Source organism: Dipodomys merriami, unplaced genomic scaffold, assembly GCF_024711535.1.
Source record: "Dipodomys merriami isolate MVZ:Mamm:240054 unplaced genomic scaffold, mDipMer1.0.p SCAF_17, whole genome shotgun sequence".
NCBI lineage: Eukaryota > Metazoa > Chordata > Mammalia > Rodentia > Heteromyidae > Dipodomys > Dipodomys merriami.
In genome coordinates, this window is record NW_027203048.1 from 8,324,492 (window position 1) to 8,344,027 (window position 19,536).

At 52.3% G+C, this 19,536-nt stretch overlaps 1 protein-coding gene across 3 annotated transcripts in view; it reads right to left on the minus strand.

The window, feature by feature from the left end:
- Nucleotides 1–19,536, minus strand: part of Dnmt3a (DNA methyltransferase 3 alpha) — a 116,637-nt gene that overhangs the window by 12,662 nt on the left and 84,439 nt on the right. For all 3 annotated transcript variants that reach the window (XM_070025150.1, XM_070025149.1, XM_070025151.1), the window contains exons 7-19: nucleotides 7,379–7,594; nucleotides 6,985–7,143; nucleotides 6,599–6,706; nucleotides 6,233–6,389; nucleotides 5,868–6,017; nucleotides 5,742–5,786; nucleotides 5,028–5,107; nucleotides 4,525–4,637; nucleotides 4,206–4,389; nucleotides 3,991–4,075; nucleotides 1,572–1,717; nucleotides 829–919; nucleotides 492–640 (exon numbers count right to left, since the gene is read on the minus strand). In XM_070025150.1, coding sequence (XP_069881251.1) covers nucleotides 492–640; nucleotides 829–919; nucleotides 1,572–1,717; nucleotides 3,991–4,075; nucleotides 4,206–4,389; nucleotides 4,525–4,637; nucleotides 5,028–5,107; nucleotides 5,742–5,786; nucleotides 5,868–6,017; nucleotides 6,233–6,389; nucleotides 6,599–6,706; nucleotides 6,985–7,143; nucleotides 7,379–7,594 — 1,683 coding nt within the window. The remainder of the gene's footprint in view (nucleotides 1–491; nucleotides 641–828; nucleotides 920–1,571; nucleotides 1,718–3,990; nucleotides 4,076–4,205; nucleotides 4,390–4,524; nucleotides 4,638–5,027; nucleotides 5,108–5,741; nucleotides 5,787–5,867; nucleotides 6,018–6,232; nucleotides 6,390–6,598; nucleotides 6,707–6,984; nucleotides 7,144–7,378; nucleotides 7,595–19,536) is intronic.

The following is a 19,536-nucleotide window of genomic DNA, read 5'->3' on the forward strand; positions in this document are numbered from 1 at the left end:
AGCTCCCATTTAAAGTCACAATATCAACTTGTGGTGTTACTGACCCTAGGATTTGGGAGCATGTGCTCACGCTTCCTGGGTGGGAGAATTCCCGTGAAATGGAACTGACACTGGAGGAAATAAAACCTGACAAAAAGCATCCATCATGGTGCCAGGGAATGAGGACAGGGCAGACAAAAACAATTTGATGCCTCAAAGGTTCCCCTAGGCTAACATCACACAAACTTCTCAACCCAGAAGTCCGCCCCTCCCCCCAACTGAGGCCCACTCCCATAGCAACCTCTTAAGACAGAGCGAGAGCACGCATTCTGAGTGGGCCTCTACCCCTACTTCCTCCCTTTCTGCTTGGGAAGCCCAGAGCTTCCAAAGCAGGCCCCTTGCAAAGCACATGGCACAGTCCCCAGCTCCACAATGCAGCGAGACAGGGATGAAGCAGCAGTCCAAGGTAGAAGCCATTAGTGAGCTGGCCAAACCAAGGTTGCTGGCTATACCTCTAGAAATCGCGAGATGTCCCTCTTGTCACTAACGCCCATGGCCACCACATTCTCAAAGAGCCAGAAGAAGGGGCGATCATCTCCCTCCTTGGGCCGCGCATCATGCAGGAGGCGGTAGAACTCAAAGAAGAGCCGGCCAGTGCCCTCTGAGAGGTCGGAAGAGAAAGCCATCAGCTTAGACTGTCTGTGTCCAGACAGTGGTGTGGCTCGGGCATGGGGAGGACAAGGGGAGACAGGGTCACTAGGAGGAGCTGGCCCAGGGCAGAAATATCCAAGGAGGAAACCTCAGTGCGGAAGCACCAGCTCAGAAGGAGAGGCTGAGGAGAGCACCTACCATAGAGTCCCTTGCGGGCTGGGTTGACAATGGAGAGATCATTGCAGGGACTGCCTCCAATCACCAGATCAAATGGGCCCCACTCCTGGATCTGGGAGGACAAAGGTAACATGATGGGTCTGCTGTCCAGAGACAGAGGCAGAGAGGAAGACAAAGGGTCTGAGAACCTGACAGCTACAGAAGCTTTCTGGGCTCAGTTTTTGGACAGCAAACAAAACACACCAATCTGGACCATTCCCAAGCCTAAAGGAGCCTTCCACTGAGGTAGGAAGTACTATGCTCTGTGTACTTCAGGCACGGTGTCCGGACCATGTAAGGACCCTCTAGGGCAAAGGTAAACCCCAGAACACTACTAGGAGAGAGGACCTTTAAGCAAGTCCTGTGACAGCCCTCTTCCCCCAAGTGAAGCCTGGAAGAACTATAGCAAAAGTGTGGGGGAAGATTGGACCCTCTCTCCCCAATGCGAAGCACTCTACCACAAAGGATCCAGGCAGCAGTGGCAAGCTCCCAATTTCCTCCTCCCAAGGATCAAACCACAAGCCTCATGCATGGTAGGCAAGAGCTCCACTACTGAGCTGCACCCCCAGTTCCCAAACTCTCCCTTTTAATCTACCCACTGCCTTAGTAAGTCAATAAGAAAAATGGTGAGAGTTTGGGGAAAAGGTGGAAAGACAAAACAGAACAGGACAAGAAAGGAGAGAGGACGGGGAGAAAAGGCAGACTGCATCATGGCACCGACATACATGCTTCTGCGTGACGCTGCGGACGTCCCCGACGTACATGATCTTCCCCTGGTGCCGCACCATGCCCACCGTGATGGAGTCCTCACACACCTCCGAAGCAATGTAGCGGTCCACCTGGATACCCAAGTCCTTCAGCACCAGGAGCCCTGTGCCAGCCAGGAGAGAAGGCTGTCACTTGGGCCACTGTCCTCCCACCTGGTCTTAGGCAAGTGAGCCCTCTGGTCAACTGGCACACAAAAGATCAACTGCAGGGCAGTGAGCCCTTTCCCTACTAAACAATATGAACGACCAGGACGGACACTGTGGGTCTGTTTTACAGCTAGTTTGGCCCGCCTGGAAGATGTCAATCCAGAGACGACTGGCTAGAGAGCAGATAGTTTGAAGATTCAGAGAGACGAGACATTAGCTTTTGGGGGGCGGGAGGGCAAGGGAAGTCTTAATAATTTCTATAGTCAACTGGCTCATGCCTGTAATCCCAGAGGACTGTGTTCAAGCCAGCCCAGGCAGGAAAGTACATGAGACTCTTACCTCCAGTTAACAAGCAGAAAAAAACAAAACAAAAAAAACAAAAACCCTGAAAGTATAGAATCAAGTGGTAGAATGCCAGCCTTGAGCTAAAAACCTCAGAGACAGCACCTAGGTCCTGAGTTCAAGCCCCAGTACCCACATACATGCATACATTCACACTCTCACACACACACACACACAAATTGTCTACATCTGGATCTTTATTCATCCTCCAGTTGCTCTCCCTAAAATTCAACTCCAGCAGCCTCTAGGAAATCAGGGGGTGATAACTAAAGCAGCTTGTTTTCCTAATTTAGAGACTCTTGGATTGTAAGTATCTTTAAGACAAGGTCATGTTTGTTGTACTTCTTCTGAGCTGACTGAAAACTCCTTCTCCCCAATCAATGCTGCAGACTGAGGCAGAGAAACAACAACACAACAGATTCAGAGACTTTAGGGAAATGGGTCAGAGTGGCACCGTCTCTACTGTTTAAGAAGTCTCCCGGGTCTAACCTGGGAAACTATGCACATAAACATCTCCAGATGTACAGGGCCTGGGCTGAGAGCAGAAGGCAAACGTGGCTGAGATGCCACTTCCACCTTGCCCTGTGACCAGGCTTCCCAGGCTTAGACTGCCTGTATCTCCCACTAGCTACATGAACACATGTTCCCAAAACAGTTTCTCGACCTGGGTAAAGTCAAGAGGGATAGCCATATACACATCAGAATTCTGGCCAGGCACTAGTAGCTCAGCCCTATAATCCCAGCTACTCAGGAGGCTGAGATCTGAGGATCACAGGTTGAAGACATCTGGACAGGAAAGTCTATGAGACTCTTACCTTCCTCTAATAAACTACTGCCAAAAAGCTGTAAGTGAAGCTGTGGCTCCAGTGATAAGCACTAGCCCTTGAGCAAAAGAAGCTCAGAGACAGTGTTTAGGCCCTGAATACAAATCTCAAGACTGGCACAGAAAGAAAGAAAGAAAGAAAGAGAGAGAGAGAGAGAGAGAGAGAGAGAGGAAGGAAGGAAGGAAGGAAGGAAGGAAGGAAGGAAGGTGCGAGAAGGAGAGCAGGAGAGGGAGCGAGAGGGAGAGAAAGAGAAAGGAAAGAAGAATGAATTGTGGCAAAGCTATGTGCAAAAAGAAAAAAAAAAATCATGCCTACACAGTGACCCAGCATCTCCTGGGTTATTTCTAAGATAATGGTCATGTGTGTAAAGATGTACTTGTAAGGATGCCTGTCTCAGCACTGCTAACAGTAATGAAAAGACAGGCAATAATCTAATAGTAGATTAGTTAAATTATGATCCTTTGCCTCAGTAGGATCCTCTGAAGCACTTACAAATGAATGTAGCTCTTCAGTGGTTATGAAAAAGTAGTCATCATATAATAAATGACAAACTAGGTTATAAACATTTACTACATTTTGCTTTTCCATACATTTGATTGTATAACTACACACGTATACAGAAAAAAAGTCCAAAAGGACATACTCCAAAATGTCATAGCTTCATAGTTTCTTAGACTTTTTTTTTAACTGTATTTTTTTTTTTTTGTCTTGTCTTTTTTGGTACTGGGGATCAAACCCAGGACGTTGCCCTTGCTAGGCAAGCGCTTTGCCACTGAGCTACATCCCAGCTCTCTTATTTATAATCAAGACACACCCTAACTGTGTATATTTTGTTTACCATGTCTGTCCTTTGAAGGCTGTGCAGAATCTCCTTCGATTAAGGAATATTCCAATGTAAACCAGACAGGCTGGCTTAACACTCATTTTACTTCATTTTGATCAAACTCCATGACCAGACAGACTCAGACACAGAGATGCACACACACATTCTCTCTCTTTCTTTGTCTCTTGTTCCCTGTCCAAGCATAAAGAGGCCAGCACCTTCTGGGACCTGTGCCACTCACCTGTAGCAATTCCATCAAAGAGAGATAGAACCCGGATGGGCTTCCTCTTCTCAGCTGGGACAGGTGGGTAAACCTTCGGAGGGTCCTAAGCCGTGAGTACAGGGGTCAGGTAAATGCTCAGCTGTGGCACAGGTCCCTACCCTGGGCCCCTCTCCAGCAGTGAGCAACAGCTGCACACCCCATGCATCCCTCAGCACTCGAGGCCCAGCACTCACAAATTCCTGGTCGTGGTTATTGGCGAAGAACATCTGGAGGCGAGAGGGCCAGTCATCCCGGCGCCGCAGTAGCCCATAGGTGCCCTTGTGCCCGCACATGTAGCAGTTCCAGGGGTCTTCCTTAATTGCTGCTTGGGCAGCCCCCGGCCCCACCAAGAGATCCACGCACTCCACACAAAAGCACCTGGAAGGAAGCCCAGTAAGCAGGGAGGGGCCCCTTGGTGTGTGTGTGTGTGTGTGGAGCCTGGGGTGGGCTGGAACAGTGGGCGGGGCAGTGCAGGCAGGGAAGGGTCTGAAGACACCGTCCCTGCCTCCTCACCTGCAGCAGTTGTTGTTCCCACACATGAGCACCTCGCGCCCCCCACAGCAGATGGTGCAATAGGACTGATAGCCATCATCGTCATACTGGTATGCACACTCCAGGAAGCAGTTCTAGGAAGAGTATGCAGGGTCAGAAGCCACCAGGGCAGGGCTGAGAACCTGAACTTTTGGAGCCTGGACTCAGTCTGCAGATAGGACTCTGCCACCCAGGGTCAGGCCATAATCCAGGCCTGAGGTGGACAAACCAAACAAGGGACACTGATGAAGGCTGGAACATTCCCTCCAGCAGCTTGTTCTGAGGCTCCTGAAGGGTGTGTGGTGACCCACCTGTCACCCAGCCCGGCCTTACCCACACAGGGGCCTCTGAGGGTGTAAACAAGAGCTAGCTGAAACCTGGAAGCCTCAGGGCCTGTTCGCCTAGAGTACACTGGAGTCTGTCATCCCCATACCAGGCGCCAGATGCCTCTGGGCCCAAGAGGTAAGGAAGGTAGGCACTCCTACCTTGCAGTTCTGGCACATTCCACCAATGAATAGAGGGTGCTCCAGAGTGACGTTGAGGCTCCCACATGAGATGCAAATGTCTGCAAAACAGCACATGTGCTATAAGCATTACAAAGAGCACCGCCCCCCCCCGGCCCCCCAAACACACCTAGGCCAAAACTCAGCCTCAAGCAAGCTCTGTCAAAGGGGGTTCCAGAGCAGCAGCCCAAATGGCAAAAGGAACCTGAGAGGGTGTCCTATGGCCCTGGCCCCAACCTCAGAAGTTCACTGGTCTCTTAAAGAGTAAATAGTATCCAGACAGAGGCAACAGGGGACAGAAGAAACCCGTGTGAGCACAGGGCCCAGGCTGTGTCTTCAAGTCCTGACCCAATCCTTCCTGACTCAAGACACCCACATGAGACCACCATCACCCGACCAAGAGACAGACGCGAGAGATGAAAAGGAAGAATGTCAATCAAATCCAAAGGGGCCAGCCACCCTTTCTGATCTACTGGGGTGGTGCCCCAACTCTCATGCCATTTGACAAATGGTGTGTGAAGCTAACAGCGGTGGTAGAGGCGGCAGACAAGCCCCTGGCACTGAGGTCACAGAGCCTCTGGGTACCCTACCTTTCAAAGAACCTATGCCAACACCACTCCATGCCCATGCCACACTAACAGCCAGCTCTCCTGCCTGTGCTAGGACAGGAGCTCCCAGCTCCCAGGCAACACTCACCCTCAATGTTCCTGCACTTCTGCCGCACCTCGTACACCAGCCGTTCTGCAGAGAAGGAAAGCCCGCGTCAGGAGAGGCTGTGGGATCGCCCGCCTGGGGCAGGCCCCATCCCAGAGGAAGCCCCACCTCTTGTGCGCTCATCAATGATCTCCTTGACCTTGGGCTTCTCAGTTGTGCTCTTGCGGGGCTTTTTGGTTGGGGGTGGTGGTGCATAGGCAGCTGCCTCAGGCTCTACCCACATGTCCGTGTAAACCTCCTTGTAGGGATTCTTCTCCTCTGCAGCAGAAGAGCAGGTGACCAGACCCTTACAGGTTGATCGAGAACCCCAGTTCCTCCCTGATATGTATAGATGGGGTGCAGCTTGGCCCCCAGCTGGTTTCCACCATCCAACCTTCTGGCTCTGGTGAGCCAATGAGAGCACACCTTGACCCCAGAGTGATGAAGGCCAAACATGGCTTTCCCAGATGGCAGGGCTGGACATCCAAGTTTACCTTCTGGTGGCTCCAGACCCTTGGGGCCTGAGGGCTGGAACCCTGCCAAGGCCCATTCGATCATCTGCTTGTTCTGCACCTCCACGGCCTTGGCAGTGTCACTCTCATCGTTGTCATGGCAGGCTGGAAACAGTTTCCCTGCCCGGCTGCTGGCCACCTGGAGGGCAACAAGTGGGGGTAGGTCAGAGTTAGGACAGGCTAGATGGCAGGGGCAGGGCAGAAGGTGGGAGAAGACCATGTGAGAAGAGAGACCGTCGAAAGGAGTAAAGCAGAGACAGTCACTGCCAAAAGGCCTGGCCTCAGACCAGGCTAACCAATGACCTTGGCCTTGACTCCCTCCTCAGCACCCCGGGGAGACCGGCTCACCTGCAGTACTTCATAGATGGCTTTGCGGTACATGGGCTGCTTGTTGTAGGTGGCCTGGTGGAATGCACTGCAGAAGGAGCTCAGCGGCATCAGCTTCTCCACACACACCTGGGGGATGAGGCAGTGTTGTCTGCTCCTTCCACTCCCAAGCCCCACCCCATCCTCACTACTGGCACAAGAGTGGCCCTCAGAGGCCTGGTGGCATCAAATGAGCCCAGGCAAAGGAGGGGCCTAGACCAAGAGTGGGGAAGACCAGAAGGCAGGGGAAAGGAATTCATTCTACAAGCACCCACGTGAGCCAGGGCTCCCACTAATTATGATTACCACAACTCCAGACCTCCCCTAGCTAAAGCGACATCCTGCACTCAGGCAAAGGCAGAACTCACCACTGAGAACTTGCCATCTCCGAACCACATGACCCAGCGAGTGCCTTCAGCGGCTCGGCTCCGACCAGTCATCCACCAGGACACAATGCGGCCTGGCCACCAGGAGAAGCCTCGCAGTTTCCCCCACACCAGCTCCCCGATGCCAAAGCCCCGGCCGTCCTGAAGGCCCAAGAAGTAAAAATGGTTACACAGTGGTCATAAGGCCCTACTACAACCCCAATCTCCCCAAGACTTCCTGAGCCCTGGGCAGCGAGGGCAGGACAATCAGGAGAGGGTTCCATGTGAATGGAGGGAAGCAGCAAAACTGGGGCAATGAGTGACAAGTGCAGGATGGGAGGAGCTGGCAGAGGAGGCCCCAGGGAAGAGCTGGACCGGGCTGGTAGGAGCTGCTCACCTCATACTCAGGCTCATCGTCAGCTGCTTTGGTGGCATTCTTGTCCCCAGCATCGGCCCCCACAGGCTCAGGTGTGGTGGCCACAGTGGGGGATGCGGGATCCGTGGGCTGCTGCACAGCAGGTGGGCTGGCTTCCTCCACCTTCTGAGACTCCCCAGATCCTTGGTTTTCTTCCACAGCATTCATCACTGCAATTACCTTGGCTTTCTTCTCAGCCTGGGAAACAAGGAACAAGAAGTCAGTACTACCTTGAAGTGAGGCACAGGTGGTCACACCTATAATTCTGGCTACTCAGGAGGATGAGAGCTGGAGGATCACAGTTTAAAGCCAGCACAAGCAGTCTCCAATTAACCAACAAAACACTGGACTGGAGGAGTAACTTTGATCCCTCCTGGAATTTGCAAGGCCATGTGAAACTCAAAAGAATCTCTTCACCTTAAGCAACTGGGAGGTAAAAGCCTCTTCCCACATTTGTCAACCCAACTGGCTCACCATGAGAAACATGAAGGTGGGAGATGAATTCAAACAGCACACCAGGGCTCCATTTCAGCCTCTTAGCTTGGTAGGAGCTCTCCTTCCCTGGCCAATCTTCCTCAACTTTGGTTGGCTTATCAGGTGCTCATCCTTTGATCGGGGAAACCACACTTCTACCCAAAAATTAATAGCACATCATTGTGCAGGCATAGATATTGGCTCTAGCCCCTTCCATGTTGCTTCAGTTAAAAAGGGGGAGCTCTCAGCTAGAAGCAGGTGTGCATGCTTGTAATTCCAACTACTTGGAGGTAGGGATCAGGAGGATTTGTTGAGCAACCCAAGCAGAAAACAACAGCTACAACAACAAAAACCCCTAAGCTATCCAAAAAAATAAAGCCATATTGAGAGGGCATGGCTTAAATGGTAGAGCGCTTGCCTTGCATGCCTGAGGCCCTGGGTTCAATTCCTCAGCACCACATAAGCAAAAAGAAAAAAGCCAGAAGTGGCGCTGTGGCTCAAGCGGTAGAGTGCTAGCCTTGAGCTGAAGAGCTGAGGGACAGCACCCAGGCCCAGAGTTCAGGCCCCACGACAGGACCCCAAAAAAGAAAGAAAGAAAGAAAGAAAAGTAAAAGGGAAGCTTTCATGTTTTTCTTCACAATTTCTTCAGGCAACCTCTGGATTCCAGATCACAATTCTTTCTAGTTCTATGATGTCTCCAGATGACTTAAAGAGCACACCACCTCCAGCACCTGGCCCACCCTGGGAAGCTCTGTAGCAGCTGCCTGACCCCGAGCTCAGAAGCCACTCTGAAGTCCATGTGGGTTACAGGCAAAGTTCTGTGTGCTGTTACCTTCTAAAAGCAGCTTTCAATTACTTGCAGAGTGCACAGACTAGGTGCTTTCTCTGCCATCCCACCAACAAACTCATGATCCAAACCCCAGTCCCCACCCACCCTTTCACCGTATCACACTGGCTCTGAGGCTATGAGAACTAAATTCTGAGGACCATTCTACTTAATCTCACCCCAACCCCACTACCAAATCTAGAACACACACCCTCCAACTTCAAAGGTTCTCTACCCATTTTTACCATATCAGATTCAGAGAGAAAAAGCTCACCTTTTTTGGTGCTGGGAATTGAACCCACAGCCTCATGCATGCTAGCAAACTCTACCACTGAGCTACAATCTAGAACCCCTCCATCCCATTTGCAGCATTCCATTCAATTAACCTTCACAAGGAACTTGTAGCCGTGAATGCAAACCCATCCTGAAGATTTATATATAAAGTGATCAGAAAGCAATGTGAGAGTGTAATAGCAAAGTCCCCAGAAGTCAGAATATGGATTTTTTTTTTTTGGGTGCTGGTCCTGGGGCTCGGTCTCAGGGCCTGGGAGCTGTCCCTGAGCTTTTGTGTGCTCTACCACTAGAGTCACAGCTCCACTTCAGGCTTTTTTTGTGCTTAATTGGCGATAAGAGTCTCACGGACTTCCAGCCTGGGCTACCTTCTCAGATCTTAGCCTCCTGAGTAGCTAAGATTTCAGGCATGAGCCACTGATGCCCAACTAAACTGGTCAATTTTCCTGGCCTGTTTAAGAATCTGACTTAGGTATCACAAAGAATTTCCCAAGGACTCTTCTAAAGCTTGCCAACAGACCCCATGTCTAAGCATCCTAGGTTAAAAGCCTTTGTAAGTCAATGACCTACTGTACTTTATAGTCTTTGCCTTCAGGGAATGGACCAAACCTTTTTCATGGGGCAATTCCCAATACACAGATCACAGAAGACCTAGTTCTCTCTCCTGACTCAATGCATCCTAAAAATTCTGAAATAGAATAAGGCAGCCTTTGCCCCAGCCCACAAACAGCTGGGAAAAGAGCTAAGATTGGGGGAGGGGAGGATAGAATGGAGAGTATTGTGCAACCCTTCTCAGTCCGACCTCACCTGGCCAGGACTTTGCTCTCCCTTTTCTAACAATTGGCTATCAACTCCTCCCTCCCAAAAAGTTCAACAAGGCTGGGCTGGGGGTGGGGCGGGGTGGGGAAGGAGCGTGGCCTTCCCTCTTCCAGGAAGCCACTTCTGCTCCCAGGATCTTCAACTGTGTCAGATGCACTAGTTACACCCACAGATAAGCCTGGTGGTCATGACTGTGGCTCCCACCTTCCATCATATCCAGCAGAGACTTCTCCCTAGGATGCCCTAAAGATTGTGCACGGTGCATGCCGGGGGCAGGCCAGGCAAGGCCGCTACCACAATCACAGTAAGCAGCGGTGGGTCGGGGCGGGTTCCTCTCGGGCTCCCAGGTCTAGAAAGGAGTCGTGCCCGCCACCACTCTTATTACTCCCCCACAGCCCCTTTGTCTCTCTCACCCCTCAGCAGCAGTTCCTGAAAATTCTTCTTCCCCCACAACTTCCCCCAGCTTGTCAGATGCTGCTGCTGATAGCTGTTCAGCATCCCCAGCCCACTCGCTGCAGAGCACGCGCCTGGCTGGCCCAGGCAGGCAGAGGAGAAAGGGGGCCTCCGCCGGGACCCGCACCGAGGAGGGGGTTCGCAGCGGGAGCCCGGAGGAGAGAGGCGCGGGGACGGCGGGGGAGGGCTCATCCTCCTGCGCACTTTCACTACCTCTGCCCTTCTCCCCAGCAAACAATAGGCAAGGAAAGGGTTAAACGGGGTTCATGCTTTGGGGGCTCGAGGCTCCTCTTCCCGGGAGAGGCTGGGCTGGGTCCAAAAAGGCCACCGCACCACCTCCCCACACACCAGTGGCTCCCGTTCGCCCGCTGGCCTGGGGCACAACTCCACACACGCCGGCCTCCCCGTCCAGGTCCTCCTCCGGCTGTGCCCCCGCCTCCCCGGCGACTCCCCCACGCCAAAGGTCAGAGGACTGAGCGCCCCGTGGCCCCGGGTCCACGCGGCCTCGGGCCACCGCAGTGTCACCGCACGTCAGGGTGGCACGGGCCCCCGCTCCCCCGCGTCCTCGGGGCCGCCTGCGAGGGGGCTCCCGCAGCCGGCGAGGAGGCTGTCTCCGCCCGGAGGCCGTGACCTGGCCCGGCCCTCGGGACAGCGCGGTGCCCTGGCCGGGCACACCCGCCGGCCAGCCACGGCCAGGCTCCCGACTGCCAGCGGCTCAACGCAGGCTGCTTCCATCCGACCTAACTTCTGGTCGCCAGCTGCCCCGGGCCGGGCCGCCTGCTCCCCAGCCTGCGGCGCCCCCGGCCCCGTGCGTGCCAGGGGCCACTGGCGCCCGGTGAGGAGTGGGGCTTCGGGGCACGAGTGGGTGGGACGGTGACGTCGGCGGCTCCAGAACTCCGGCGGGCCGGGGCCGCGGCGGCGGGCCGGGGAGGCATACTTGACTCTGGTTCCAGCGCGGGAGGGCTGCGGGGACCCTCCCACCGGCCCGGCCGCCTCCCCTTCCCCAGCCTCCCCTGGGCTCCGTCCAGGAACCTACCCATAAGGCCAGGTGCAGCCCCTCTGCGGTCCGGCTCAGGTGTGAGCCCCTGGCCCCGCCGCTCTAAGTAGCTGCCCGCCGGGGGGGAGGGGCTGGGGGCGATGGGGCTGGGGGCGGCGGGGGCCAGAGAAAGGGGGAGGGGGCGGCGGGGGGGGGGAGGAACATTTTCTTTGTCTAGAACTCCAGGTCACGTGGGCCCCGCTGGAGGGCCTGGTTGGCTGCGAGCGGGCCGGGGGAGGGGGCCGGCCTCCGACGCTGGCGGTGGGCCAACCCCTCTACCCGGTCCGAGGGGCGCGGGGGGCCCGGGGGCCTGGTCCGCCCACGCCCGTTCCCAGGGCCCCGCCCCCGCGGCCGGCGGGGAGGGAGCGCCCCTCCCTGCGGCCCGCCCTGCCCTCATCCCAACTCCAACTCCGCGGATGAGCGCGGGGGGTGGGGGGGCGCACCGGGGGGCACCCGCAGGGCCGGGAGGGGGCGCGGGCGGAGGCCGCTCCCTCGGGGGACCGGGGAGACCTGGCGGGACGCGAGCCCAGCTTCTCGCGCCGTCCGTGAGAGTCGGGAGAAAGTTGGAGAAAGTGAGTTTCACGGAAGCACGTTTAAAAAAGAGAGAGAGAGAGAGAGAGAGAGAGAGAAGGCGCTCGCAGCTCAGAGCCGAGGCGGGAGCGCAGGGAAAGCCGGCGAGGCGGCGCACCGCGCGGGAGCTGGAGCGCCATGCGACCAGAACCGGGGGCGGGGGCGGGGGGGGGCGCTCCGTGCTACAGGTGGATCGAGGGGTGCCTTAAAATGCGCGGCTCACGCCAGCCAGCCTAGCGACTCAGGAGGCTCAGGCCCTAACCACCAAAAAGCCAGAAGTGGAGCTACGGTTCAGGCGCCAGCCTCGCGCTTTTGGGGACGGCATCCTGGCCGAATTCAAGCGTCAGACACCACAACCCCCCCCCCACACACACACACCTGTAGTAAGGAACTCTTCCTTGCTGCCTTAGGCTCCAGTGACACCTCCCCCCCCCCCAATTCATTTTAGGGTCTTCCCTGATTTTCTCATTTTCCTGTGTGCTAAGTTGTGGGTAAGGACTTTCCTTCAAAACTACACCAGTGTCTTCCTTCCCAGCCAAGAAGACATCTAGCTGGAAACACTTTCCCTGAGCCTCCCAGGGTGGCTTCCGCCATTTAAGCCCCTTCCTAAAGAGCGGTGGAGGCGGATGGGCCCACAGGCTCTTCCACAGCAGTGGATTAAGTGAAAGTCAGCATTAGAAAACACTGAGTGCTTGCTGGCCTTCCCTCAGGGGTAGACAGATTCCACTAGACTAGGAGACATGCAAAGATCAAGCACCTGGCTTAGAGGTCAACCCGAGTTGGGTGGCAGGAGTGATAAATGGGGCTAAAGAGATCAGGATGATTAGGATTTGGATTGTCATGGGTAAGATAGGGCCTTGGCTGGAGCAGGTAAGACCTAGATCACCTCCAGCTCTCCCTCCCCCGCCCCCCCAAGTGGACTAAAGCTAAAGCATGGATTGCAAAGAGGGAGTCAGCCACGTGGATGGTAGGCTCAGTAAAGGAGAAGAATAAGGGCCAGTTTTCCAGACAAGACAAGATGAATGGGTATCTTAGAAAGATTAACTTCGTTTCTGTTTGTAGGATGAGTCAAAAAAGTGAACAAAGACTGGAAGGTGAATGCTCCCAGCAGTAGAGGTCTGTTGGCTCAAGATCTGAACTTGAGTTCCAATTCTAACATGACCATGACACAAGCCACTTAACCCCCAAGAAATCTGCTTTCCTCGTCTGCAAAACAAATGATGACACCAAGCCTCAGGAGTATTGGAAGGACATCCCAAAGACAGGTACCTCTTCAGGTGTCTGGCTTGGGCTACAGTAGCTGGGATGTACTAGCTGGAACACAGGTATAAGTTAGTGAGGCCAAGAGATATGCTATAAATGGGAGCCCACCATCTCTTCTGCGGCTCAGCTCACTTTTTCTGGGGCCATCAGACCAAACAAGCGCTGAAAAGGAAGACTTTCTTCTTATAAAACTTGGGAGTACATTGGGCTGGGAAGATGGCTCAGTGATAGAGTGATTGCCTTGCATGCATGAGGCCCTGGGTTTGATTCCTCAGCACCACATAAACGGACAAAACTGGAAGTGGCGATGTGGCTCAAGTGGTAGAGTGCTAGCCTTGAGCCGAAGAGCTGGGGGACAGTGGCCAGGCCCAGAGTTCAGGCCCCACGGCCCACAAAAACAAACAAAAAACCTTGGAGTACAAAGTTCCTTCTCATCCTACAACCTACATATAAGGTAAAGGAGACATAAAAAAAAAAAAAAAAAAAAAAAAAAAAAAAAAAAGCTGGGTGCTGGTAGATCACACCTGTAATCCTAGCTACTCAGGAGGCTGAGACCTGAGGATGGAGGTTCAAAGCCTGTGCAGGAAAGTCTGAGAGATCTTATCTCCAATTATCTACCAGAAAACTAAAAGTGGAGGGCTGTGGCACAAGTGGTAGGGTGCCAGCCTTAAGTAAAAGAGGCTCAGGGACAGCACCTAGGCCCTGAGTTCAAGCCCCACAATGCCCCTCCCTCCAAAAAACACAAAAACCAAACAATTCTGGGTGCTGGTGGCTTATGTGTGTAATCCTAGCTACTTTGGAAGCTGAGATCTGAGGATCACATATCTTTTTTTTTTTTTTGTCGGTCGTGGGGCTTGAACTCTGGGCCTGGGCACTGTCCCTAAGCTCTTCAGCTCAAGGCGAGTGCTCTACCACTTGATCTACAGCGCCACTTCCGGTTTTCTGGTGGTTTATTGGAGATAGGAGTCTCATGGTCTCTCCTGCCCGGGCTGGCTTTGAACCTCGATCCTCAGATCTCAGACTCCTGAGTAGCTAGGATTACAGGCGTGAGCCACCAGCGCCCGGCTAGGATCACATATCTTTAAAGAATGAAAATTGTAGCTAGGAGGCAGTAGCAATCCTAGCTATTCTGGAGTCTGAGATCTAAAGATCACAGTTCAAAGCCAGCTCAGGGAAGAAAAGTCTATGAGAGTCTTATCTCCAATTAACCACCAAAAAGCAAGAAGTAGAGTTGTAGCTCAAGTAGTAGAGTGCTATCATTGAACAAAAAAGCTCAGAGACTAGCCAGGCACCGGTGGCTCACGCCTGTAATCCTAGCTACTTAGGAGGCTGAGATCTGAGCATCCCGGTTCAAAGCCAGCCAGGGCAGGAAAGTCCGTGAAACTATTTTTTTTTTTAGTCCGTGAAACTCTTATCTCCAATAAACCACCAGAAAACCGGAAGTGGCGCTGTAGCTCAAGTGGTAGAGCACTTGCCTTGAGCTGAAGAGCTGAGGGACAGCGCCCAAGCCTAGAGTTCAAGCCCCACAACCAACAACAAAAAAAAAAGCTCAGAGACAATACCCAGGCCCAGAATCCAAACCTCAGGACCAGCACAAAAATACAAAACTATAGACCCTCTTCTGCCCCCAGCAAGTCAAAGTAACTGGGACGGCTTCTCAGAAACTTCCCCAACCTGTGATATAGCTCATTGGTATGGTGTATGCTTAGGATTCAAAGATTCTGGTTCAGTGTCTAGCACCAAATAAAATAAAATAAGGCCCTGAGTTCACACTTCCAGCTTGCCCTGGCTTTTGAGAGTAGAAAATGACTTGCTGAACTGTTTGCCTCATTGCTACCAGCTCAGCATCTAGGCTCAGGTCTCCACTCAAAAGGTAGTTGCTGATTTGGGCTTAGACACTGACAGAATGACTCCCGCCTGATACCCCTTTTTCCCTCATAATGTGGCTAAACACCTTAAGACTGTGATAGTTTCTTCAGGCATACAGCCAGAACTTCTCAGAACCATTCCCTTTCTCTTGGTCCACATACAAAGTAGCCTCTTTCCACAGCTTTCAAACTTCCTAATCTTCATCCTCTAAAATTCAAGTCAAGTGCCAGCTCTTCCACACACACAATTTCCCAGCTTAAAAGGAAGCTGAGACCCAGAGGTATATCCTGAGGAACTTAAGGCATCTTCCATCTCCCTTGGCCACATTCCCTTTTGTAGACTGTGAGTCATATAAACAGTTGTGTTTTTAAGGTCCTTGGACAGAATCAGACCCCGAAGATCTAGGATCAGTAAGGGGTAGGAAGTTGGGAACAAAAAACCTGGACAGTCCTCAGGGATCCTCAGGCCACAGATACTTTTGACCTTCTAAAGAAACCCTCCCAGGGTAATTCTTGGGATTAGTCTTTTGATTGATACAAAGATAGTCAACCAAAAAATGGTAGCAATCTGTAAAACAAGCCCTGTTCTTGGAACTGCTATCAAAGAATTGCTATCAGTTGCTATCAAAGTATCAAAATTGCTATCAAAGGTTGCAAGAAGCAATTCCTGGATGAAAAGAAGATAAGGTGGATGTCAAGAGCTTAAAAGAGATGTTGGAAAAGAAGGCTCCCGCACAGTCTGACAGATAGAGGGGCACCCTCAAAGACAGTGCATTTCCTGACCAGCAGGCAAACAACAGTGACTCAACAGGCCACCCTAACTGATGAATACAGGATCAGGGCCAAGGGTCAGGTGTCCTTAAGAGGTGTTTTCATCAAGCAAATGTCTATGTTAATTACATTTTCTAGTGACACATTTTCTAGTATGTTGCCAGTAAAACAGCAGGACCAGTATTATCTGTGTAGCCAGGACACGTCTTCTTAGAAATCAGCAAATTTATCAGGCTAGTGTATGTCACTCTCCTGAGTCTTTGTTTTCGTTTTTGCTTTTTTGTTTTTGTTTTTTGCCAGTCCTGGGGCTTGAACTCAGGTCCTGGGCACTGTCCCTGAGCTTCTTTTTGCTCAAGCCTGGCACTCTGACACTTGAGCCACAGCGCCACTTCTGGCTTTTTTTTCTGTGTATATGGTACTGAGGAATTGAACCCAGGGCTTCCTGCACGCTAGGCAAGCATTCTACCAGTAAGCCACATTCCCAGCCCCTCTCCTGTATCTTTGAAGAACATGATAAGAAGTGATTTTCTAGTAGCCGAGTGCTGGTGGCTCACACCTGTAATCCTAGCTACTCAGGAGGCTGAGATTTGAGGATCACAGTTCAAACCAGCCCAGGCAGGAAAGTCCTGGAGACTCTATCTCCAGATAACCACTAGAAAACAGGAAATGGCGCTGTGGCTCAAGTGGTAGAGCACTTGCCTTAAGTGTCCAGAATTCAAGCCCCATGACTGACAAAAAAAGAAATGAAGACGTGATTTCCTAGTTTCAAAGAGCTGAAATGAGACCCCCTGGCCAAGTGGGTATCCTGCTCAAGATCCAGGTGGCACAGCTGCTTACTGGCTTGAAGTGAAAGTTCAGCGTTCCATGGCATGCTTTGTCATAAAGTGCCACGCTGGCAGAAAGAGAACAGATAATGTTGCTGCCAATCACCACATGAGTCCCTCACTCAAAATCAGAGAAGCCATACACCTAGAAAGCCATCTGCAAAGCAACTTACCCAGAAGTTAGTGCATCTTTTCTGCCACAGATCTAGCCCCACCAGCCCCACGACCAGACCAGGAGAGCTTGTTTAGACAGAAGGCTCGGGATGGATATCTGTTCTAAAACTGCCCTCCTCCTGCCTACAGCTCAAAAGCCTCAGTGCCAAGCAGTCAACACCGTGCACGACATTCAAGGCCCCCACAAACCTGGAGGCCTCCGTGATAGATCCCATAGTCTACGCTCCGCCACCTACTTACCCACTTGCTATTCCTCATACTGTTCCCTCTTCTCACAGTGTTTTACCCTTCAACTTCCACTGGCCCAAATCTTACCATCTACTCACTAGTTTCTTCTACCCAGAAGGTGTCTCTAGCCCTTGCTGCCAGTAGAGGTAGTTGTCAGTTGCATGGGGCTACTTAAGTTAAATAAAATGAAATAAAAATTAAAAGCCAGTTCCTCAGTTGAACCAGCCACAATCTAAGTGTTCAAAAGCCACTGTAGTGGATATTGCAGATGGCAGAAGCGTCATCATCATGGAAAGCGCATTGGGCGGAGTTGTTCTATCCCCTCATCCTTATCTCATCTCCCCTGTCTTCTCTCCCTCCTCTTCCCCTCTTTGGCACTGTGTAAAGCCTTGCCTAGATCTGTGAGGTTTTTGCCATGTAGAAAGCAACTCTGCACTCATCTTCTCCACAAGATCAGAAGTCTCTGGAAGGCTAGGACCTTATGCAGCTTCATATGGAAGCAGTGTGGACAAAGCATCTTGCACATAATGGAGGACTAAAACAGTGTTTGTCAAAATGAATGCAGCATGGTCTCAGGAGCCTCATCCAAACTTTCCAGGTTCCAGGCTAGGTGACAGATACTTTCCATAGCAGGAATTCTAATGGTTGCTAAGAGGTTTGGATCTAGAGTTCCCTGAAGTGGCCACGCATCTTCATTTTCCTATTCCCTTGTAATCCATATGGAGGTTGCAAGCAAATGACCAGACTGGGCTGCTGGCAGGGAAGCTAAAAATAGCTATGGAGCCAGTAGCATGGAGTTAGCAGGACTTGTTGCTAAGGAGACAGCCACATGGGAGAGAGCAACTAAGCAGAGGAAGGTGTCAGACGTGCGCCAGGAGAGCAGAGGCCATGCTGGGGGACTCCAAGTTGACAGGGTCCAAGGCTTCCACCTAGAGATATGCTGCCTTCTGGCAGCTCCTGACTGTTCTAAGTGGGGCAAATATTCCTCTTATCCCTCAGTACCTCATCTCCATGGAAACCACCACGACTGGGGTGAAGTACCAGCTCCTGGAAGGGAGGCCTCTGCCTGGAACTGGTTGTTATGGCAACATCCCCCCTTCCTGTCATTCTCTCTCCTAGCTTCTCCTGAGGGAAGAGGTGGGAGCTAGGACTTGGTTTAACCAACATGACCAGGAAATACTGGCTTCCTGACAAGGCTTAGCTGCCAGGGGTGTTCTAGCTCCTGGAAGCCCAGAAAGGCCAGTTCATCCTCTGCAGAGAACACTGCGTCCTTTTCTTCTCATAGGCCCTCTCAACTCACCCTGCCAGAAGAACCCCAAACCCACTGGGGCTTAGTCACCTCAAGGTGTGTGTTGGTCCTGGGGTTTGAACTCAGGGCCCTATCCCTGAGATTTTTTGCTCAAGGCTAGTGCTCTACCACTTGAGCCACTTCTGGACTTGTGATAGTTCATTGGAAATAAGAGTCTTAAAAGTCCTTCCTTGGCCGGGCGCTGGTGGCTCACGCCTGTAATCCTAGCTACTCAGGAGGCTGAGATCTGAGGATCGCGGTTCAAAGCCAGCCCGGGCAGGAGAGACCGTGAGACTCCTATCTCCAATAAACCACCAGAAAACCGGAAGTGGCGCTGTAGCTCAAGTGGTAGAGCGCTCGCCTTGAGCTGAAGAGCTGAGGGACAGCGCCCAGGCCCAGAGTTCAAGCCCCACGACCGACAAAAAAAAAAAAAAAAAAGTCCTTCCTTGGCCAGGCACCAGTAGCTCACACCTGCAATCCTAGCTACTCAGGAGGCTGAGATCTGAGGATGACGGTTAAAGCCAGGCCGGGCAGCAAAGTCTGTGAGACCCTTATCTCCAATAAACTACTAGAAAACCAACAGGAAGTGGTGCTGTGGCTCAAGTGGTAGAACACTCACCTTGAGCTGAAGGGCTGAGGGACAGCACCCAGGCCTGGAGTTGAAGCCCCATGACTGCCGGGCGCTGGTGGCTCACGCCTGTAATCCTAGCTACTCAGGAGGCTGAGATCTGAGGATCGCGGTTCAAAGCCAGCCAGGGCAGGAGAGACCGTGAGACTCCTATCTCCAATAAACCACCAGAAAAACCAGAAGTGGCGCTGTAGCTCAAGTGGTAGAGCGCTCGCCTTGAGCTGAAGAGCTGAGGGACAGCGCCCAGGCCCAGAGTTCAAGCCCCACGACTGACCAAAAAAAAAAAAAAGAAGCCCCATGACTGACAAAAAAAAAAAAAAAAAAAAAGCAACTTTCCTTCCCAGGCAGGCTTCGAACCACAATCCTCAGATCTCAGCATCCTGAATTACTGGCTGCTGGAGGGCAGAAGCAGCTGAGAAAAGCCACTTCCTTATACGCCACCTGTCCCAATTATACACTACCTGTCCCAATCGTTCTTCACCAGCCAGAAACTGTTCAAACTCGCAAAACAAGTTACATGCTGACCCCGGCCATATAAACCTTGCTACAGCCAGACTCTATGTGACTTCTCTGATCCTGACCAGGGAGTTCGCCAGTGAATGTAACCCAATAAACTTTCCTTTCTTC